The sequence below is a fragment of the Scomber japonicus genome, chromosome 16 (genome assembly GCF_027409825.1).
Source record: "Scomber japonicus isolate fScoJap1 chromosome 16, fScoJap1.pri, whole genome shotgun sequence".
Lineage (NCBI taxonomy): Eukaryota > Metazoa > Chordata > Actinopteri > Scombriformes > Scombridae > Scomber > Scomber japonicus.
Genome location: NC_070593.1, coordinates 31,487,273 through 31,509,559, shown reverse-complemented (window position 1 = coordinate 31,509,559; position 22,287 = coordinate 31,487,273). Strand labels below are relative to the sequence as shown.

The 22,287-nt window shown below is 39.6% G+C and overlaps 1 protein-coding gene across 1 annotated transcript; it reads right to left on the bottom strand.

The window, feature by feature from the left end:
• Positions 1-8,447: 8,447 nt before the first annotated feature.
• Positions 8,448-19,702, bottom strand: LOC128375475 (G-protein coupled receptor 135). Its single transcript, XM_053335835.1, has 2 exons — positions 19,587-19,702; positions 8,448-9,798 (listed from the first exon to the last, which is right to left on the bottom strand). The coding sequence occupies exons 1-2, from the start codon at positions 19,700-19,702 to the stop codon at positions 8,448-8,450; spliced, it is 1,467 nt and encodes a 488-aa protein (XP_053191810.1).
• Between the last annotated feature and the right edge of the window lie 2,585 nt (positions 19,703-22,287).

Below are 22,287 nucleotides of genomic sequence, written 5' to 3'. Positions count from 1 at the left end.
ATGACACGGCCGGCATTAAGTGTCAGGTATTAGGTACAGAAATGTAAAATTTGATTCATCATTAAGTGTCAGTTACTGAGATTATGTTAAGTTTAATTCATCATATTGTCAGTAAAAGTGATATACTCCCTTACCAGGTGACTCGATCAGAAAACAAAAGATGTCGGGGAATGACACTTCAGGCCATTGTGTAGGATCATTTATCCATTCTTTCAAAGCGTAAGGACAGCAATCGACCCCGATTATATCAAGTTTTTTAAGATAAAGCTCTTTGTCAGCACATACAAGTGACTGAAAGTAAGACATGACAGCAATAAACACACCCACCTAGACTCAACGCTGTGGGGGAAGACCAACTGTGAAAGATCCACTTTTAAAAAAATATACGGACAACAATCGACCCAATCATGACAAGTTTTTTAATATATAGCCCTTTGTCAGCATATACAAGTGATTCAAACCAAGAAATGACAGCGGACAAGCGTTTGACAAAGGTTTAAAATACCGCCTTTTTGCATGAGTGTGTATGGGGAAAACGGTTTGTTTTCCCCCACGGCCCGGACCGGAAGTGACGTTTCATTGCTTGCCGACTCGGTCTGTCGTAATCCAACGTTGGAGTACACGTTGCTCTAATGTTGCATCAACGTCAAGTGTCAGCTGGGAGGCTTGTGTCACTTCAGGGGCTTCTGCTCCAGGGCTGCAGCTGGATAGTATTGGACAGTGTGATGACACAGCATGAGTGGTGACTCACTGTGGTGAAAACTAAATACTGCACCCTATTAAACAGCAGTACAATCACATATCACATAACAACTGAGTACACTCAATAAAATAATGTCTCTTAATACTCTCAAGTGGATATTTGTAAAGGTGAAAATAATGCAGGAACTGCCATATTATTATGGTGCCATGGTGTCTGTAGTCCTCAAAGTAACCCTAGTTAGACACTAATGTGAATGTGGCAGCATAGCTGAGCCTATGCATTGCACGATCTTGAACAAACCCCGGTGGTCTGTTAGCCTATCTCAGAGCAGAGGCCCGTATTTAGGACGGCTCTCTTGCTCTCCAGCTGCCACATCACTTCCGGGTAAGAGGTCGGTCTTCCTCTCCGCTACAGCGTGTGTGCTGCTGCACGTGTTGCTCATGAGCTCTCCTTTGGTGTGGTAAGTGTCCCCTCTCTCTGCATCGTGGTGTTTGTGTTCGGCAGCGAATGCTAGTGTGGTCATAGGAAATGCTGATGTCCGGATCTGTCGCGCTCCTCCTCCTGCCTGGCGCCTCCCTTTCTGCTAGAGGTATGTTTGTCTCTCCCGCAACCGTATCATTTTCAGTTTAATTGAATAGTGCTAACATTATGTTTTGATCAGGTGGAACCACAGATCGGACTGCTGCTGCTTTGTCTCGGCTCTTTATGCCAGCTCGCCTTTCGCTTTGCCTGCTTGCTGTTGCTCTGTCTGCTTGGCCGCTGCTTGGCTGCTGCTCTGCTGTGTTGCCTGCTAGGGCAGCGTTTTGACTGCGGCCTTCTCTCAACGGACAATTAAGCTGCTGGCTCTCCACAATAAGACTCTTGCTGCAGTCTGGTTGCCACAGCAGCTTTACATGGCATAGCCACGCATGCTTGGGCTAAGTGACTTCCTTTTAATGGTTTAGTTGTATGAGTGTGAGGTGTGGGTTGTATGAATTAATTTGGGTTATTTGTATAGGTTTATTTTTTTTCTTTTCTTTTCTTTGGACTCTCTTGATCTCTAGTTTTTGTGTTCAATTATATTGTAAATTGTGTATTTTCTTTGAATTAAGTGTATTGCTTTAATTAAGGGTTTAGTTATATTTGTTAATTTCTGTTCTTAAAATTAATCTGTTCATTAATAATTTTGTTGTTTGAGTTGCAACCCCCCATTAATAATGTTATCTTTGTTTCAGTGTCGGAGGCCGGTGGTGGTAGCGGTGACTGGTGGTATTGTCTCCCCCTAGTTTGGTGTGCTGTGCTCCCTGATGATGGATACTTCAGTGTGGGTGTGGGTGACCTTTTTTTCTATTTAGTTATTTTAGGTGAACTACTCCCCGTCTAACACTTATCCACCCGGTAAGCCTCTGACCTGAATTAGTTTCCTTTCCCTGGTGTGAGTGATTTTGACCATTTTATTGTCTTAAACAATTGTAATAAAACAATAATTTTTATACCTTGAACCACGTCTCAAAGCCCATTGAATAGAGTGAACCTGTGTCTACTCTCTGGGTGAAATTCCCAGGGTGGCGTTGTCGTGCAACCTTTTAAATTTCTGGAAGATATTTGACACCTGATAGAAATTTACCCTACCCCTGATGTGTGTGTGTGTGTGTATGTAGATAGATAGATAGATAGATAGATAGATAGATAGATAGAAACAATGGTTGAGACAAAAGTTAAAATGTTCTTTATTTCTCCAGGTTTAATTATCAGGTGTTTGAGTTATCTGACGGCTCGTTCATTACAGTTATGAGCTATTCCTGAACACTGGGTCCATGGGTGGGGTGATTGGATACAGCAGAAGAAGATCATCATGGCACAGATCACAGTAATCAGCGACAATCAAACTGCAAACATAAAATATGTCGCCTATATGTATGTTCATACACATACTGTACTTTACATACCACAAACTCCATCTGCATCCATCCATAGTGAATGTGAAAGGATGGTCTACAAAATTAAAATTTTAAATTAAAAAAAGACAGAATTTTGAGGTAATTTTATATATATATAAAAATGTATTTATTTTAGGGCTGTCAAACGATTCATTTTTTAAATCGAGATTATTTGCAGAATTTCCATAGTTAATCACGTTTAAAATTCTGTTTTACATTTCAAGGCAGTTTTAAGCCCATAATGTAAAGCATTTCTTACCAGAGTGTCTTAACTGGGAATCAATCACGGCTCTGCTGCGACTCCCACACTCCAAAATGGTCCTTTGGTGGAGCTGAGGCTGGCTTGGCTGCACCTGGGTGTTTAGCGTGGAGGTGCTAACTCAAACTCCACGTACTCCGGTGATAGTTAAACTCCGTTTGACACAGGTTGCATTTTACTTTTGACTTGTCAACTGAAGCGTCTGGAAGTGTTTTAAAGTTAAACAAGCCGTTCAAAAGTCCAGTAGCTCTCTTACTTTCCATCAGCGTGGTAGGTTTACTGCAGGAGGCCACTTCAAAGCATAGCGCTACAGCTAGAGGAGCCATCTACGGGGGAGTAGAAGGGACAAAAAGGCTTGCAAAATTAAAATGCGATTAAAAAAAAACGTGTTATGGATTGCATTAATCACTAATCTCACGATTAACGCGTTAACACTGACAGCCTAGATAGATAGATATAGGAGGATGTAACATATCCAAAAGGTTTCCTTCAGGTATGACTTGGACTGTGAAAACAAGGTCTGTCGTCTGTCAGATCTCCTGTCCTGGCTGTGTTTGTCCTTAAATAGCTCTCTACAGTAATAGTCTTCAAAGAAAGATGACCTTTAGGGTTCAATACAGCTCTCCTGACACAGGACAGAAGCTACCCTGCTGACATCCTGCTTTAAACAAATTGATTGCCCCTTTCTTGTTTGTTCAGTGAGTCTCAGAGTCTCTGGGGTCAGATATATAAATGATGTAACTGCCATTTCCCACAAATACGCTGCTCAGAAGAGAACAGGTGTTGAGACTGAGACTGTGCACCTCACAAACCTTTCTCCATGGCAGAGATGAGATGATGACTACACAAAATCAATATTAGTAAACCAAACTCTGATTGATTTGATCTCTTTATAATGCAAAAGCAGAATACAAACAAATTGTGTATTATCATTATTGATGAAATCAGTCAATGAAAATGCACTATGACATATAATTGACCAGTAAAACATTTTTTCATATGCATCCTCACATTTACTACTTGCTGGGTTCAAAATGGTCTCAGGGTGAGGGTCATGGGGTAGACAGCCTTTCTAGCTTGTATTGTCAAAGTGTAATCGGACATTAACACAACTATCTATGAAAAAATAGTCAAATACATGTGCTGTGCTTCTTTATTATTTTAGCTCTATGGTTTTGACAGTATCACTTTGATTTTAAATAATTTCAAAAAAAATGTTCAAATGTAAAACTGATTATGAAAGAAGCTGTCTATATAAAGACTTGTAGCATGCCAACCTCCCCCAGTTAAAAAAATTACACCCTTCAAGAATATTCATGCAAATATAACTTGTCTTAATCACTCTGAAAGCTAGCATTACTTATTTTCCAATTTCTGTATTGCAGCTCAATACAAAATAGTAATGCTTTGTGTGCTGCTAAAATATGGTTTCTACACCCCTTAAAATCTGTGTAAAGTCAACTCATTGATTTACTTTTAAACATATTATACATATACAGAAAACATGTGAAAAGGCTGATAACTATGCAGTACTGAATTGTGGAGATAGAGCCTTAAACTGTTTCTCATTCACTCATTTTCCCTGATTTTCCGAGCATGCAAAAAAGGGCTACCCTGTGATGTAGTGATGTACTCTTGGTCCCTCCCCTACTATATAAGACCTAGAGTCTGCTCTCCTCAGTGGTTAACCTGCCTAGTAGGGACTTATTGTTACTACATCAAACACTACTACTACTAGTCTACAGTTTGCCAGTTAGCGGAGCTAACAGGTGAACTAGCGGCAGAAAGAGATGTAGCGTCCATGTTTCTGGTAGAGGTGGTGACTTTGATTGACAGGTGACACTTGGTAGGGGGCGGGGTTTCAGCGAACTCGGCAGGCACTCCCACAGTGTTTGGGAGCAGAGAAAGAGGCTGATTTTCACACAACTTTGAAGCCTAATTTCATATATTTGGCGATTTTTTTAATCATTCAAATTTGGAAGGGTTGTTAACAACACACTTTTCTGTGATATTTCAAACTCATATTTATTCTTACTTTACACTGACTTTAAATGTATGAACATAGATTATGTGGGCCTACCAAACTGATTTAAACCCTTTGAACCAGCATCCCACTGAACTTACTTTGAATTCAAGAGCAAAGACCAGGTGAAGCAGCATCGTAACATTTTAATTGCATAATAAAAAAAACATAAGAGGTAAACTCACACAAAAACTTATAAGTGGAGGATACCAGTCTTTATACATGACTGGATGAAACAATTCTAGACAATAAAATCATTATAATTTTCACATGTGCCAATGTTTCCTTTGTCAGATCAGGTTTTGCTTTCAATGCTGAATTTTATTTTCAATACCAAAATTGGGCTGTCACTGTTCCAGCCCCACAGTGTAGCCCTGTTTAAACTTTTAACACTTGACAATTGACAGACTGACTTGAGCCCTTGTGAGCCACTACTGATACTGATTGCATCTCTAAATTATTTAATCCATACATCTGATGCCAATACGTACTACTTCATTTGCAATCTAAACTGATTTCACAGTATATATTTAAACAGTTTGTCCTTGTTGTAACAGACATCACTTCTGGTTCACAAGCTTCAAATGCTTCTGTGCAGTTTTTTAGAATGTAACCCAAAACTTATTGAGACACATTTCAACCGATCCAACTAATAACTACACAGATGAATGATCATAAATACAATAAAAGTAATACAATATGCCATGAATCAAAAATAAAGCCACAACAGTCAGACACACACAAATGCAACAAGTCCTCAACAAACAGGCCATTGGTCAGTGCTGTATCCATGTAACCCATGTGACTGAAAAAGCTAATCATCTCAGGTTTGGTTAAAGTTAGGATAAAATAACCATAAAGAAACCAGCATTGACTGCTCATGAGAACAGAATTTGTCAATTTTGGTCTACTCTGTCCAAGTCATCCAACCAACCAACCAACCAACCAACTAGCCACCCTGATCACCTCCCTTATGACCATATGAACACAGCTGGAGAATCCAAAGCTGAGGAAGCTATACTTCTATCATATCTATTAACTAGGTCACATCATCCTCTTTATGTAACCTGCTTTGCGGGAGTATAAGTTAACACAAATGTTGGCAGTTATAAGATTTGAGTCAACAGTAAAGATGTTCATTTGTTTAGCTAGCTAGCATGGAGAGCTTTTGTGGCGGGTTTGTGCTACATCGGAGCAGCTGGAGGGACACTTTGCGAATTTCTTGCAATATTTGCTTACTCTAACCTTAATCTAACCCTAACCATTCTTTAGAGAGTTCATCCCTCCTGTTGATCCAATCTACTAGCTCAGTCATTCCCAACCTGTGGGCCGAAGGTATTGCAAGTGGGCCGTCAAATCATTTTCAAAATAGTATGATTTTCGTGGGAGGAAAAATAAAATAAAATAAAAAGGTAATTATTTAAAAATAAAATAATATAAGAATAATAATGTTAAAACATAATTACTTTTAAATTGTTTAAATTCTCTATGCCCTTGTGTTATTGTCTCTGTTTACTTGAGAGAAAAAAATTGTGCTGTGGTTCCTGTGGGCAGTGTTCCTGTACCCCCTCTGTACATTCAGCAGCGGTGGTGCTTCAAGTAACGTGATGTTAAATATATTGATCACTTGCTCGATTTCATTAGAAGTTGATAGCAGCTAGTTAACCATATAACTTCGCTTTTGGCTTTGGTGTAGGCTTCATAACACAACCTGCTCCTCCCTTCATAAGCTACTGAAGTAGGGGGAGAACAAAAACAGACAACCCAACTCTCCCGGACGTTCCGGGAATCTCCCGCATATTGATAGCAGCTCCTTGACGCCGCAAATGAGACATAAATCTCCTGGAATCTGGAGCAAGCAAAGCAACAGCGCGCACTGGAAAGTGTGTGCTGCATCCTGCCGAGGTCGGCATGAAGCGCGAGTGCGCACGTATGCACGCGCACAAAAACCGATCATTTTCTATGGCTTTTGCGCATCATATCAATGATATAATGTCAGGATGTGGATCATTAACCTTGTTGCAGTGTGCTCCCTGGTTCTAGTTAGTGAACTTTCAGCTTCTACCTGCTCAGATCTCACAGTCAGCAGCAGGAGAGGAGGAGAGCAGCAGGGGAATCTAGCGCACTAGTTTGTATGGAAGCCTAATGATGGAAAAAGTAAAACTGGTTCCTACAAAAATAAACATTATTATTATTTATTGTTCCAACAGCTCAGGTTGATTGAACAACAGAAAATACCTCTTTTTGTGTAGCATACATGTGTATGCTATTTTGTTAAAGCTATCAGACATTAACTATTAATTAATTTAGTTGTTTTGTTTAAATTATTATTTATAATTTAATATTACTTTAACAGCTCAGGGATGTCCAAGCAGCAACATGTTGCTGCTTGGACATCAAATTGTTTTTTTTTCATCGAAAATAATCGACTGAATAATCAGTTATCAAAATAATAATAATAAAATAGTTGCAGCCCTATTATTTTTCAAAATTTTCTTCCGGGGGAGCATACCCCCAGACCCCTCTAGTGTTGCCAGGTTACGACACACAGCACAACTGCTACAAAAATTTCTAATCTAGGGGAAACACTGCTGTAGGTTTAACATTACACTTCAACAAGTGCTCCCTGCATGTTTCATTTCTCATCAAAATAAATAAAGTGGTCTGATAATATTTGGCCTCTGTTACGCTTATTGGGTCAGAGGTGGGCCGCGAACATTTTTGAGATTTTCAAGTGGGCCCTGAGTTGGAAAAGGTTGGGAACCCCTGTACTAGCTTTTACCATTGTGACATGGTAGCATTGGCTACTGTGGCTAGGTAGGTGGTCTCTTTGTCTTAGCAGTTGGCTTGCCAGTTATAGTTATTCTCCAACCAATGACCAGCAATGGACAACTTCAGCTCCGACACCTTCTAGAGCAGCAGGCTATTTTAAGTTTGGTCAACTCCTGTCCCTACTTCTGATACAGAATACTCTCATCATTAATCACATGACAAAAAGAGTTTGGGCATTGAGTGTTTGAACAAACAGCCGGTGCTGTGGTTTCTCTGGTGAGGACAGTCTGAAAATGACATTGTACAGTACATTATATTTAAAGCATGGAAGAATTAGGATTAAGGAAATGCTCAATCTTTTATCAGTTTTCCACATCCACATGCTGCATTGCCATTTACATACTAAATGATATCTGACATGATGACTGTTGTAGTACAGCATACACCTTTAAATCACAGGGAGTTCCAGAGTTCCTGCACATGGAACCTTTGTGGGGCTTCATGGTGTCCTCACCAAATAAATGAATTTTATTTCATCATCATTTTGCTTTTGTACAACAATGGCTGTTTGAGTAGTTATCAACTTCATCTACATTGTCTTCCCACAATTCAAGAGAGAACCTCATCTGCAAACTGGTTTATCCTTTGTTGGTTGCTGGGATAAAATCAGGTGATGGTTTCGATCATAAACATTTTTGAGGGTCTGTAAATGTCACAAAACATATCCTTTAGGTCCATACCAGCAAACAGGGTCTACATTTTTCCAAAATGTCACAGACTGGTGTCAGCTGTCTTCATTTTCGGTGTGCTGACAGTGTTGGGTAGTGTTGCAGTATCAGGCTGGGCTTCCCTGCAGAAGAACACAGCAGGGTTTTTACAGGCCCACATTGCCACCTCTCCTCCCCCTCCTCCTTTTCCTGGACTTGAACTCGACAGTCGGCTGTTATTATTTACCCCCACCCGACTCACGTAGCGGTCCCTTATCCTGTCCGCTTGGTTTAGCCGGACCTCGCGGTTCTGCGTTTGACTGGACAAATAAGCTGCAATATTTCTGGTCCGATAGCCCTCCTCTCGACTGCGCCCCAGTAACATGGATATGTTGGGGTTCCTCAGGGCATAGATCAGAGGGTTAATGGCTCCGTTTGCCCAGGCTAACCAGATGGCTACTGTGTCCATTGCAGGGTTGAATGTGTAGTCCCCCATTGCTGTGACCAATCCCATTAAACAATATGGCCCCCAACAAAAAATGATGAAAACAATCATAATGAGAACTGTGGTGGCTGTGCGCATTTCACTGTAGAAGCGCAGTAAGTACGCGTACGTGGTCACCGGCCTGACTCGTATCTCTGAAAGTCGAACTGTCTTACAGATGTTATAATGACAAAAACACATGAGGGAAAAGGGCAGTAAATAACAGACGACAATAAGGCAGATGCTATAAGCTGTCCCCATGCGTGAGGTGCCAGAGTGGAACACATACATACAGTGGTAGAAACCTTGCTTATGGATTTCTGTAGGTGTTCGGATTAGCAGATACCAGGGCAGAGAGAAGATGACTGCAGTCAACCAAACAGCTATCAATAACCGAGTGGCTTTCTGGCGCCCTATTTTAGCCTGTGGCTGTCTGACTATGGCATAGTACCTGTCAAAGGAGATCAACGTCATAGTCAGGGTGGAGATGATGCCAAAGCAGGTGTTGAAAAACCCATTGGCCACACAGAAACGATCCCCAAACATCCAGATTCCATCTTTACTGAAGAGCATGACGAAGGAGAACGGCAGGCATAGAACAGCCGTGAGGAAATCGGACAGCGACAGTGACATGATGAAAGCATTGGTCACCGTCCGGAGCTGTCGGTGTTTGATGATGACAATCACAACCGCTGAGTTACCGAGGCTGGAGAGGAGGAAGATCGAGAGGAGTACCAGGGCCTGAGCTGCCACCGTGATGCCCTGCAGGACTGAGTTACTCTCAGCGGCGCTCAACACCGACGGGGTCGATGCCTGATGGATTTGGCTGAGTTCGCTCCCTCTTTGGTCTCTGAGCGCTGATATGTTCCCTTTCGTTCTCACTGTTGCCTCTGTAGTGGCGGTCACTAGGCTGGTCACTATGGAAACAACCCTAAAAAACAAAAATAGGAGAAATCATTGTACAACAAGAATAGTGTGGATACAACTAGCACTTAATACATATGAAAGAAAATAAGTTTTATTAAAGTGGAGTGTTGTATGAAATATTTTAATAACAGGGGTGGCTGTGACTTAGGAGGTAGAGTGGGTCATCCACCATTTGGAAGCTCCGCTGTTCAATTTCCGGCTCCTGCAGGTCACATATCCATGTGTCCTTGGGCAAGATACTTAACCCCAAATTGTTCCAGATGACTGCGCCAACAGTGTATGAATATGTATGAATGGTTAGCTTCCATCTGATGAACAGGTTTGCACCCTGTGTGCTAGCGCCTTTCATCAGTGTGTGAATGTGTGAATGTGACATGTAGTGTAAAAGCAGTTTGAGTGGTCAAAAGACTAGAAAAGCTTAGTCCAAGTTTAGTCCATTTACCATTTAATGTGATGGAGTAGTGTCAGTACCAATACTGAAACCTTACTGTTGGAATTATTGTATGTAAGTTATCTCATATTTACCCTTTCTATAATCATTCAACTTTATAGTCTACAAGCGTGCTGTTTTAAAGTTGTTTTTCAGGGCCTTTGACCAACTTGTGACCCTGCTCAGGAAGTCCTGGAAGTGTGTGACCATCATGGATCAACTTGTGACTCTGACCAGAGCATCTTTAAAATGTGTGTGACCGACTTGTGACCCCCACTCCTTAGAGCAAAAATGACTATGTAAAATAGGGAAATCCTGAAGCCAATAAAAAGAAAGGGTTCGGCAAGGTTTGCTCAGAACGGGTTGGAGATTGAAACTGAGCAGATCTCTGGCGTTCTCCTTGCAAGTAGAAACTCTAATCCTGTTGTCTTGTCTTCTTTGTTTGATATTTTAAGTGTTTTAGGTTGCCTGGACCTGACATTAACTTGGTCCTTCAGAGCCGGAGACCAACACACCTAAGGATTCCAGCAGGCTGGTAAACTTCAGGAAGACCGTGGCCACGGCAAAATCTAAAGATCCTTTTCCAGGACTGGTTTTTGCCCGCCTGTTGGGATCTGAAGGTTGACGGTAGTCCGAGAGGAGAAAGACAACAGTGGTGAGTTAGAGTTTGTTAAAAACAAGCGATTGACTGAGGGTCTTTGCGCGTTGTGATAAAAACCCTGAGAATACTAGTCACTATCAGGTAACGAGGGGCGACGGAGTCCGACAATATCCGTGTAAAGTGAAATAGGCCTAGTGGACAACGGTGTCCTGTAAGACTCAGTGAAACGTACGTGAGTGAGTGTGAGTGGAAATGAAATACCATTAGGTATCTTCATTTCATACCAAAATAGTAGGATTGTAAACAGCAAACCTCTTGTGGATGCAAAGGCAAGAATTCTCCACTCGAAAGAGTTGAAGTGAGAATTACCACAACTGGAAATTTTCTTGCTGTCCTACTAACAAGAAACCAGTTTTTAGAACACCCTAGGTGTTGAATAACTGGATAAAAAATGACTAAAATGGGGAAGAAGCGAGTAAACTAAAAAATTAAAGTAAAGAATATACTCCAAAGATTGGAAATATGTTGAAACCCAGGATCCTGGTAAAGTTAAGGACGTACGGATAGAGATACTAAGAGAAGCAACTAAAAGATACTAAAATGTAATAAATATTAAAACTTGGGGAGACGTCCCTAGAACATAGAAAAGAAGTATAACCTTTGTACAAAGTAATGAGTATACATAAGGAAGGAGAATAATATAATAATGAAATAAACTAGTTGGAAATTGTTAAAACTCAGTAATGAGATATATATATATAATTTTTTAAGAAATAAGCCTGTCAAGAAAAGTACAAATAGGATGTTACCATGAAAAAGTAAGAATGAAGGAAGCGTAAAGTAGAGTGAGGGTAAGTAGGAGTGTAGGCAAAGATGCCCGAAGGAATACTGTGTTGTTGGCGTTGCAGCAAAAACGGACATGTGGCTCGACACTGTCCGAAGAAAGACAAGGGACGTTCTGAAGGGAAGACATTAGGGTGTTGGCGTTGCGGTACAGAAGGACACTTAGCTAGAAAATGTCCATTGAAGAGAAGAGAAGAGAAGAGAAAAGAAGGAGACAGAAAGTGTAAGAAAGAGAGGCAAGAGAGAAAGGAATAAGAAAGAAATAGCCAGTTGATGTTTCAAAGAAAAGAGGATGATGAAACAGGGCCAGTGAAGTGAAGGGAAGTTAGAGATAAGGAAAAAGGTGAAGATGTACAGCAGATTTGGATGACTGTGTTGGGGCCTGATTGGCATTATGTGAGAGGGGATTGGAGTCCCCTAAATAACATTAATGTGGTGTTGGCACATGCTGATAGTGAATTGACTACTCGGGTAAGACACCTTATTGATAGAGTTACTCAACGCTTTAGGTGAAGAGCAAATTATGTGGATAGGAAGAAGTTGAGCAGAAGGAGGATGAGCCGTTCGAAGAATAAAAAATAATAATGACCACTGCTTTTAAGACTCATAGTGGGCTTAAAGATGATAATTAACCAAATGGGCCTTTCCAGCAACAGCTAGAAAATGCTCTTCATGCAGGATCTAAAGATGCAATCCGTAGTTGGGTGACTAAAACATTACATAGGACTTCCAACAGGAACTCTTGATAAATATGTTAATCACGCTTTGCATGCAGAGTAAGTTGTAAAAGAACAAGAGTAAGAAGAGACCTTTTACCATGACGAGGAAGAAATCCTCTACCAGGGAGGAGGTAGAGGAGGTGCTAGAGGAAGAGGAATAAATTATAGAGAAAGAAGGAGGAGCAGGAAGGGGAGATTATAGACAGAACAGAAACCCTTTCTGTTGTTGGAGTTGCGGTAAGGAAGCCAAAGATTGTCCAGAAAGAAAGTATAATTCAGCCTGACTAGGCCAAGAATGGCAGGCAAAGTGTTATCAGGAGAGTGAACAGGATAAGATAAATGGAGACCTTTTTAAATTTACAAGATATACTCTCAATGGATGATGTGAAACCTGAAGTAAGATTGTTGGTAAATGGAAAACCTATTACGTTTTTGTGTGACACAGGAGCTTGCAGAACTACTTGTAGGGAAGGTGTACCAAAGGTTAAATTTAAATGCAATGTTGTAGTAGTAAGATCTGCGAGCGGGAAGTTAACTGAAGTTGAAGAATCTGAGCCAGTGTGGCTATGAGATCTAAGAGATCCAGATGGCTCGTCTTGCCGTCTATCAAATTCTGATGTTTGCAGAATGTCCAGTTAACCTCCTCGGGAGAAATGGGTTGTTGTTATTAGGATTGGCTTTGGTGCCTACGCAAGAAGGGCGAATTGTAGTTAAAAGAAAAGCAGAACTACAGAAGGGAGACTTTTTCCTTCTCACGAGGGATAGGACTACCACACTATTTCTATTCCCTCGATGTTCCTAATAAACCACCCCATGAGACCGCAGATGCTAAAGTATTTACTGTAGTGGATATCAGTAATGCGTTCTTCTCTGTACCTATAGATAAAAATAGTCAATATTGGTTTGCATTTACCTTTGGAGGCCAAAGATACACCTATACTAGATTACCTCAAGGTTATTGTGAAAGTCCAACTATCTATTCTCAAGTAATGAGTGCAAGCATGGCTAAGTTTCAACCCCTAAGGGGAAGTCAAGTTTTAATATATGTAGATGACGTGTTATTAGCCTCTCCTGATTTGAAAACATGTAAAGAAGACACTTTGTCTTTATTACAGTATTTGGCTGAAGAAGGCCATAAAGTAAGCAAAAGTAAACTCCAAATGTGTAAAATGCAAGTTAAATATTTAGGACATAATTTAAGTGCAGGAGGAAGAACAATAATGGAAGACAGAAAGATTGCAATTCTCCAAGCTCCAAAACCTTTAGTAAAAAAGCAGATGATGCCATTTCTGGGGTTGACAAACTATTGTAGAAATTGGGTACCAAACTATGCTAAAATAACGGCACCGTTAAATAAATTAATGTATGAAGAAGACCTTAAAATGACATCTCAGCTAAAATGGACTGATGAAGCTGAAAAAGCTTTCTGTGAAGTAAAGCAAGTGTTAGTGTCCAGTACAGCACTAGCATTGCCAGACTATAACAAACCATTCATTCAGATGGTTGACTGTAAAGGTCATTTTATGACCTCTGTATTAGCACAACAATATGGAGATAAGATGAAGCCTATAGCTTATTTTTCATCAAAGCTAGATAGTGTAGCTTGTGCACTACCACATTGTGTAAGAGCAGTCATAGCAGCATCCATGGCTGTGGAAACAAGTACAATTATAAAGAAAAATAGCAGTATGCAAATGTGCAACACATACATCTGGTACTGATAAAGTTTCTCTAGGAAATGCATTTGCAGATAAAACCGCGAAAGCAGCTGCAGCAGGTCAATTCAATATATTGACCTTAGAAGAACAAACTAATTTAGACGATACCATGCTAAAAGACATGCAACAACAAAGTCCACAATCTGAAAAAAGCATTTGGGAAAATAATGGAGCTAAATTACAAAATGACATCTATGTATGACCAAATAATAAACCTGTCCTACCAAAGAACCTTTATAAATGGGCAGTAATATTGAGCCATGGGGTTACACACGTCTCAACAGGAGGGATTGTAGGACAGATAAATCAATACTTTACCACTTATGGATTCAACTCTTATTAAAAAATGTTTTGTAAAGCATGTTTGACCTGTGCTAAACATAATCCTCAAGGTAATTTGAGACCACGTAGAGGGCGTTTCCCAACACCTCAGTATCCGTTTCAAATTATCCATATGGACTTTATAGAGTTAAACCAAAGTGAAGGGAAAAAGTATTGTTTGGTCATAATAGATGCATTTTCAAAATGGATTGAACTTTTCCCAACCAAGAATCCAGACGCTTTGACGGTAGCAAAAAGCACTTTGTAAGGATATTATTCCCAGGTATGGAATTTCTGAGAAGATATATAGTGATAATGGAACCCATTTCGTTAACCAAGTGGTTAAAGATTGGTGTAATGTTCCACATAGATTTAAAAAAATCATTGTGTATACCACCCTCAAAGTGCAGGATTAGTAGAAAGGATGAATGGAACAATTAAGAATAGGCTGAAGAAATGTATGGAGGAAACAGGCAGATTATGGAGACAATGTTTAGACCTGGAAAAATTGTATATTGATATTACTACTGGGTTAACACCATATGAAATATTATTTGGAAGACCTTATAGGTTACCTCAATTCAAGAATCAATGGGAAATAGATGAAGAAGCTAATTTAGCTGGCTACATGAGAAACATGCTGGGAAAACAAAAACAGAAACAAACTGATGAAAATTCTTCTGTTGGGAAGGGCTGTATCAGGTACTAATAATAACCCCACAGTATTAAAAATAGCAGAAAGATCAACTTGGATCCATTTAACATATTGCAAAAAGATCATTTCGACTGAAGACTCCGACAGGGGAGGTGAGCCAAAGACCGATAATAGGGTGGACCTGGACATTTAGAGTTCAGGTACACCTGAAAGTCAGTGAAGATCTTACAAGCCACCAAACCTAGTAGAGGAGGTTTTTCGGTCAAAATGACTTCAAGATGGTTGTGTGTTGCAATTCGGTGTTGGTTCCTATTCCTATTAACAATTCTGATCTTTCTGTTTGTTTGGTATTTGTGGGAAGCACCTAAGCCTGATAGACCGATGAATACTGTCCAGACATATTCTGAAAACGTCACTTCAATGAAACCAAGATGAAACCATTAATTCGTATTAAGAGAAATACTGCAGACGATGAGACGTGCGGAGAAGGCATACAGACTAAACATAACCCTTTAGTTTTCTGTTCTCCACAAAATCAAACTGCTTTGATAATAATTCCATATTCCGTACTTAGAAATGATGCCAATGACAAAGGACAAAGCTGGGGAGCGGCATATGAATGGTATGCCACTATTGGTTACGGATGGGGAGCGCTGATTGGAGAAACTGGGTACGATTGGTCAGATTGGTCAATATATGGAGCCATAGAAATGAGAGAAAAATTCAGTATGAACAAAACTAAGGATGGTTTAGTACTAAAATATCAGTCTGATAACTCTGAGTGTCAATCCATAAGTCTGTGGGCATATTTCGGTGGAAGAGATCCTGAATTTAGAGCAGTTCTATGTTATGGAAGCCGAACTAAACCTGAAATGCCAAAAAGAACCTACAAGAAAGGAGGACGAATTCTGATGGCAAATAATGTGACGGTGGATGAATGGTTCCAAGTCACAACTGGTGTTTCTGGAACTAATAATAATTGGTTCTTAATGGTAGAACAAGCTGCCAATATGACTAAGACTGACTGTGTAGCTTGCATGGGACCAAGACCGCTTTTGCAAATTGTCCCGACAGTGATACCACAGGAGTGTGTGTGAGGGTGTTATAGACGTCATGAATAACACAAACCCCAGTAAAAAGTGTAGTATTTGGGATTCAGTTTTCCCGGTCACAGTGGCAGAAAAGGAAAAGCTGTTGTTCTTCAAGAAAGTAGCTAGAGGCAATTTTACGTGCATTAAAATGGAGAGAGGAGATGGTTTTAGGAGAGGAAACCCCCTAGGTAATCTTACTGCAACCTCATGCAGAAAACATAAGAGTAAGTACGACTGGTTCTAAACCCAATGATTTCAAACCAGTGTGTCGAGGAGACATTAGTTGGTGGTGTTGAGACGAAAGACTTTTTGACAGATTGCCTAGAAATGTGACTGGATATTGTGCATTAGTGACATTACTGTTACCAGTTTCAGTACTTCCTATGACGACTGAAGGACTGATCACTGAATCAGTTAAATTTGTGTCAACAGTGGCTTCTTAAGAAAAGATCCACTGCTTGGTTGACAGACAAAGATCCAACTTACATTGATGCTATCGGTGTTCCACGCGGTGTACCTAGTGAATACAAACTGGCTGATCAAGTTGCAGCAGGTTTTGAGTCCACCTTCTGTTGGTGGTGTACCATAAATAAAAACGTAGACAGGATTAACTACATCCATTACAATGTTCAAAAACTAGGAAATTGGACCCAGAGCTGATATGAAGCTGTACATCGCCAACTGGCAGCTACTTCCCTTATGGCTTTTCAGAATAGAATAGTGCTGGATATGCTGTTGACAGAAAAAGGTGGTGTATGTGCAATGTTTGGGGAAAAGTGTTGTACTTTTATCCCCAACAATACAGCTGCTGATGGCAGTCTGACCAAGGCCATTGAGGGCCTGCGTTCACTGAATGGTAAAATGAAAGACCATTCCGGTGTTGACACCACCTTGTGGGATTCATGGATAAATGCCTTTGGGAAGTACAGAGCTCTGGTATCTTCTGTCCTAGTCTCAATTGCAGTTTTTGCAGCTATTTTGACTTTGTGTGGCTGTTGTTGTATTCCCTGTCTCCGTGCCTTAATTAATAGACTAATCACTACTGCCATTACACCCGTGGATATTCGATATGTTCAGATGTACTTTGCTTGGACATGATGATAATGATAATGATGATCCTGAGGATAATTTACCTGATCTGTACCCGATTTCGTCTAATGTTGATTATGATTAGTAAACAGTAAAAAGTAAACAAATAACTGAGTGTAAACCTATTTCTCATAAAAATGATCTTACAAATGAAAATCTTTTGAAGTAGTTGATATAAGTGAAATGAGAAGATGAGTAAATATGTGATAAACAGGAGGGAAATGTTGGAATTATTGTATATAAGTTATCTCATATTTACCCTTTCTATAATCATTCAACTTTATAGTCTACAAGCGTGCTGTTTTAAAGTTGTTTTTCAGGGCCTTTGACCAACCTGTGACCCTGCTCAGGAAGTCCTGGAAGTGTGTGACCATCATGGATCAACTTGTGACTCTGACCAGAGCATCTTTAAAATGTGTGTGACCGACTTGTGACCCCCACTCCTTAGAGCAAAAATGACTATGTAAAATAGGGAAATCCTGAAGCCAATAAAAAGAAAGGGTTCGGCAAGGTTTGCTCAGAACGGGTTGGAGATTGAAACTGAGCAGATCTCTGGCGTTCTCCTTGCAAGTAGAAACTCTAATCCTGTTGTCTTGTCTTCTTTGTTTGATATTTTAAGTGTTTTAGGTTGCCTGAACCTGACACTTACTGTTTTTGATACATTTGCTAAATTCTTAAATCGTGAATTTTATCTAAATGTACTTAAATAATAAGTAAAATAAGGTATAAAATTGGCAAAATTGAGATTTAAGTCTGTCACTGGCTTACAGAATGGGTAAAGGAGATTAAATAAATTCAGAACAGCTTTTGATCCTCCTTTATACAGACTGTTTATATTTTTTTCCAAAGATTTATTTGATTTATATGATTTAGAAGATTTATGTCTAATCAATACAAAAAATGTATTAATTTAGCTTACTACCATCTTGAGGAAAAAACAACAATAATTACACCCCCATTTTTACTGGTTTTCCATGCTTTCAATCATAACCAGTTCAATTACTCAAATTACAACAAAGTGACATCAGATAGAAACCCTGCAATGTGGATTAAGATAGTCATTGTTCATAAAGATTCCCTCTAGACATATTTCGAGACATATAATAATACAGAGAAAAATGATTTGACTTGTACTTTGTGTCTGCATTAAATTTCCTCATTAGAAATTTTTCAAAAATCCCTAATCTGAACTGACCCCGATTGGCTTCCAAACTAGCTGTGATGACACAAATCATGCATACATCAAAATGAAATTGAAGGTAAGCACAGATAAATGTTCCCTTTCAGGTGATAAATGTGAAAACACACATCATTCTGCACAGAGATCAACTTAACTGAAAGAACACAACATTTCTGAGTGGGAAGAGACTTAACATAAAAATTAAAAAGAGAAAATATCTAAACCAATCAGTGGAGGCCCAGTTGGTGTCCTGTCAGAAATGAAACACACATGAATAGAACCACTGTGACTGGGAGAGCGAGGACAAGTGGAGAGAAGCCCTTCCATTTGTGTTCAATAACATCAATAAAGTATTCAACAATACCAAATTTAGTATTAATTTCCTATTTCACACTTATGTCTTGGCACCTTATTACAGCCCGACTGATATATCGGCCGATATGCTATATATCAGTATTGGCCAATATGTTGTCCGATATGTGCCAATATTTATATTTATTTTTTAACGTTATATAAGCAGCATTTTATGTGCACTTGATAATTTTTCTTAATTCAAGTTTTATATATGCATGCTTTTTTACTGTTAAACTATAAACTATCACATCACATCACATGATTTGATAACCACATCTGAGGGGTCGCTGCTAAAAAGGTGTGTTTATGTATATATTCTGCACATTTCATATTATCGGCCAATATATCGATATCTGAATATTTTGCTCCCTAATATATGTATCAGCAACGGCCCCTAAAGTCCAATATGGGTCGAGCCCTACACCTCATGTTGCCAGATGAAAGCCTGAACTTCTCAGGTGTCAGAGGTGGACACGTCAGAGATTGTACACATTTATTGTTTCAAGCACTGAAGGAGCTGTTTTAAAGGTCTGATATTAATCATTTTACTGTAAAACTATAACCTGGTTTGTGTCAGTTACAGCTCACTGTAGCTCAAGGGAAGGGTGGATGTTGATGGAGCTGCTGGAGACCCTAACCCTTTCATTGAAATACCTTCTGCCAACAAAATTCTTACATAATAACCTCTTAGTCAAATAATTGAAACATTCCAACTCTCTTTTGAAGCTAATGTGTATAATGTACAATTAATTCCAAAAGCAGAAAAAATGGAGTGGTTGATTATGAATTACCTTGGCACAATAGGCGAGGCAGTGCTCAGCAGGTTGTTGAAGTTCAGACCTGAGGTGTCAGCTGTGTAGTTGGTGCTGCCGCTGCCCTGCAGGGCTGTGCTAACAGGTGAATCCATCGATGCAGCACAAAAACAGTAAAACACTCATCCCTCGTCTCACGAGCAGTCCGTCTTGGTGTCCTGGATTCAAACATAGATACAACTCCTCTTCATCCATTTGTAGTGTTCACTTTTCATCATCTGATAAACACTGACTTATTAACTCTGGAAATAACTGTCATAGTGCTATATTTAGTCTTTTTTCTGGTTAATAACAGTGTAAAACAAATGTCTCTTATGATTAAAAGAAATGACACCTGAACATTTTTTAACACTGTTAAACTGTCAGTAACTAGTCCTGTGAGAAATGATATGTAACACTAATAATTATTGTCCATTGCTAGAACAGCTTGTGGCTCTGCATTGTGTATACCACACAGCTCTCCAGTAACCTTTCTTCTATTTAAACCCAGCTCTCAGGATTAGGAGGTCACTGACTGAAGCCTCGACTGATCCACAGGAGCCCGTCATGACAAATAAATGTGTAATTTTGTCACTGAAACTCTACTACAGAGCACATAATCTACAACGTTTGACTGTGATATGACTGAAGATTGAACCACCTGTTGTTTTTGGATTTCTCTAGGTGGAAATCTATTTACAATTTCATTTAAACACACACTGACCAAAATGTGTTCTGTTCTAAATCACAATAAATTGCAAATTACATTCAATGTTGCCAGTTTTTACCACCATATGCTATAAAGCATCACAGGTAATATTAGTGTGGCTGCTTTACTGCTACACACATATCATTATAAGGCCGGATTCACAGCTGACTTCATTTAGATGTTACCACAACAAAGCTTTACAATAACATACCATCATGTAGAACACATTTAGCTCCAGGCCTTCACCTCCTCACTCACATAACTTACCGACAACTTCTCTGTTTTTTTGTTGACATCCCATCAACATTAAGCCAGAGTCGTGTTTACATATTGTTGAAGCATCATATTAGCTACATTACATGATACATTCCCAGTCTGAGCACAGTCTCACAGTTTCTCTTTGAACCCAAGTCGTTGTCTTTCTACGTTATTAGATCCAGACTGGTTCCTGGTGGTCCAGCTTTGTTCTAACGGAGCGTTTTTCCTCAGTCTGCTTATCCAGCATATTCTCCATGAACGCCACCGTAGCGATATATTATTCACAACTCCAAACAACACTGTAGCCTACATGTAGCGTTTCCATTTGGCCTTTATGATCCTGCATTTAAGGAGAGGAGAAGACAGTCAGTCCGTTTCTTTTCCATTAGCTGTGTGTGTGGAACGCCGCCGGAAGAGAGGAAGAGAGAGGAGAAGCAGCGGTTGGTTTCAGAGAAGAGAAGAGAAGAGAAGAGAAGAGAAGCCAGCTGTGCCTCCTCCTCTTCTAACATCTGTGTAACCTCCACTCGCATCTGTCTCTACCTGCGTCTTATCCCCCTCTTCTTCTCTAAAGCCACGCCTTCTTTATGAAGCATGTTGCCATGGTAACTGCTGATCGATTTTGCATCTATGTCCCTATCTATGGTCCCTATAAGTAAAATAGCATTATAAGGGATGTATAGCAGCCTGCGTATATGTCATGATGTAGCTTAGTAAAAACAATGCATATGATCAGTTATATATTTAGCCATTATGTATATGTGTGTTGTTTTCCATACAACACAGCTGTTTTTGCCATGGTTGAATCATGAGCAGCATAAACTGCCCATTTTCAATAAGCTAATAGCTAATCTGTTGTAAATGTGTTGTAGCTATGTCTCTGTGGTGTGATGGTTGATCAGCTTGACCACCATAACACCAGGTATGGAAGTCTGTGACTGCCAATATTAAAACCACAGCCCAGCTGATTTGACTGTTGTCTTCTCTGCCTCTCTAATATCTGTACAGTTTTTAAATACCAGTGTCATATCAGGGGCCATAAGCGGGTGAAAAGACGTTTCTAAGCACCCATGACTGACAAAGGCCCTAAAAAATATTAGAGCTTGAGTTATTTTTAAATTAACATATCATCATTAATAAACATTAATAGAATATTTAATTTACAATTAAACTAACACATAAAACTAATACTTTATTTGTATGCAGAGTGTTGAACACATGTCTACACAGTGTTATATTATCACAGCTCAGTGTCAGTAAATATTGAATATTGAAAATATTGGACTACAAGAGAGTTCCAAGCTTTCACAGGTAGAGGTGTGGTTACAGCTATTGTGCATGGTTGGTGTGACCTGTGTGTGGTGCATGGGGCCCGATGTGGTATCTCTTCATGGGATCCAAAATTCCTTGTGGTGCCCCTGGAGCCAACCTCTGAGAAGGTCCACAGGTAATAAAGTGTGATAATTAGCGACCAAATAAGAAAAGAAACTCAACATATCATTTTAAGCACTGCTTGTACATTGCTACTTAGCTGACCCAGTGGTCTAAGAAGTGTAACATGCTTGAGTATTGTAGCTCATTTGTATTATAACTTAATGTTTGTAACATTGATGTTAACAAATGTAACATTAGCTAATGCTCCAATCTATTGTACTTGGAACTCAGAAAAAAAGAAAACAACCTTTGACATGGAAAAGTACACTGGAATAGTCAGAATTCCAAGTTGGAATGTCAGGC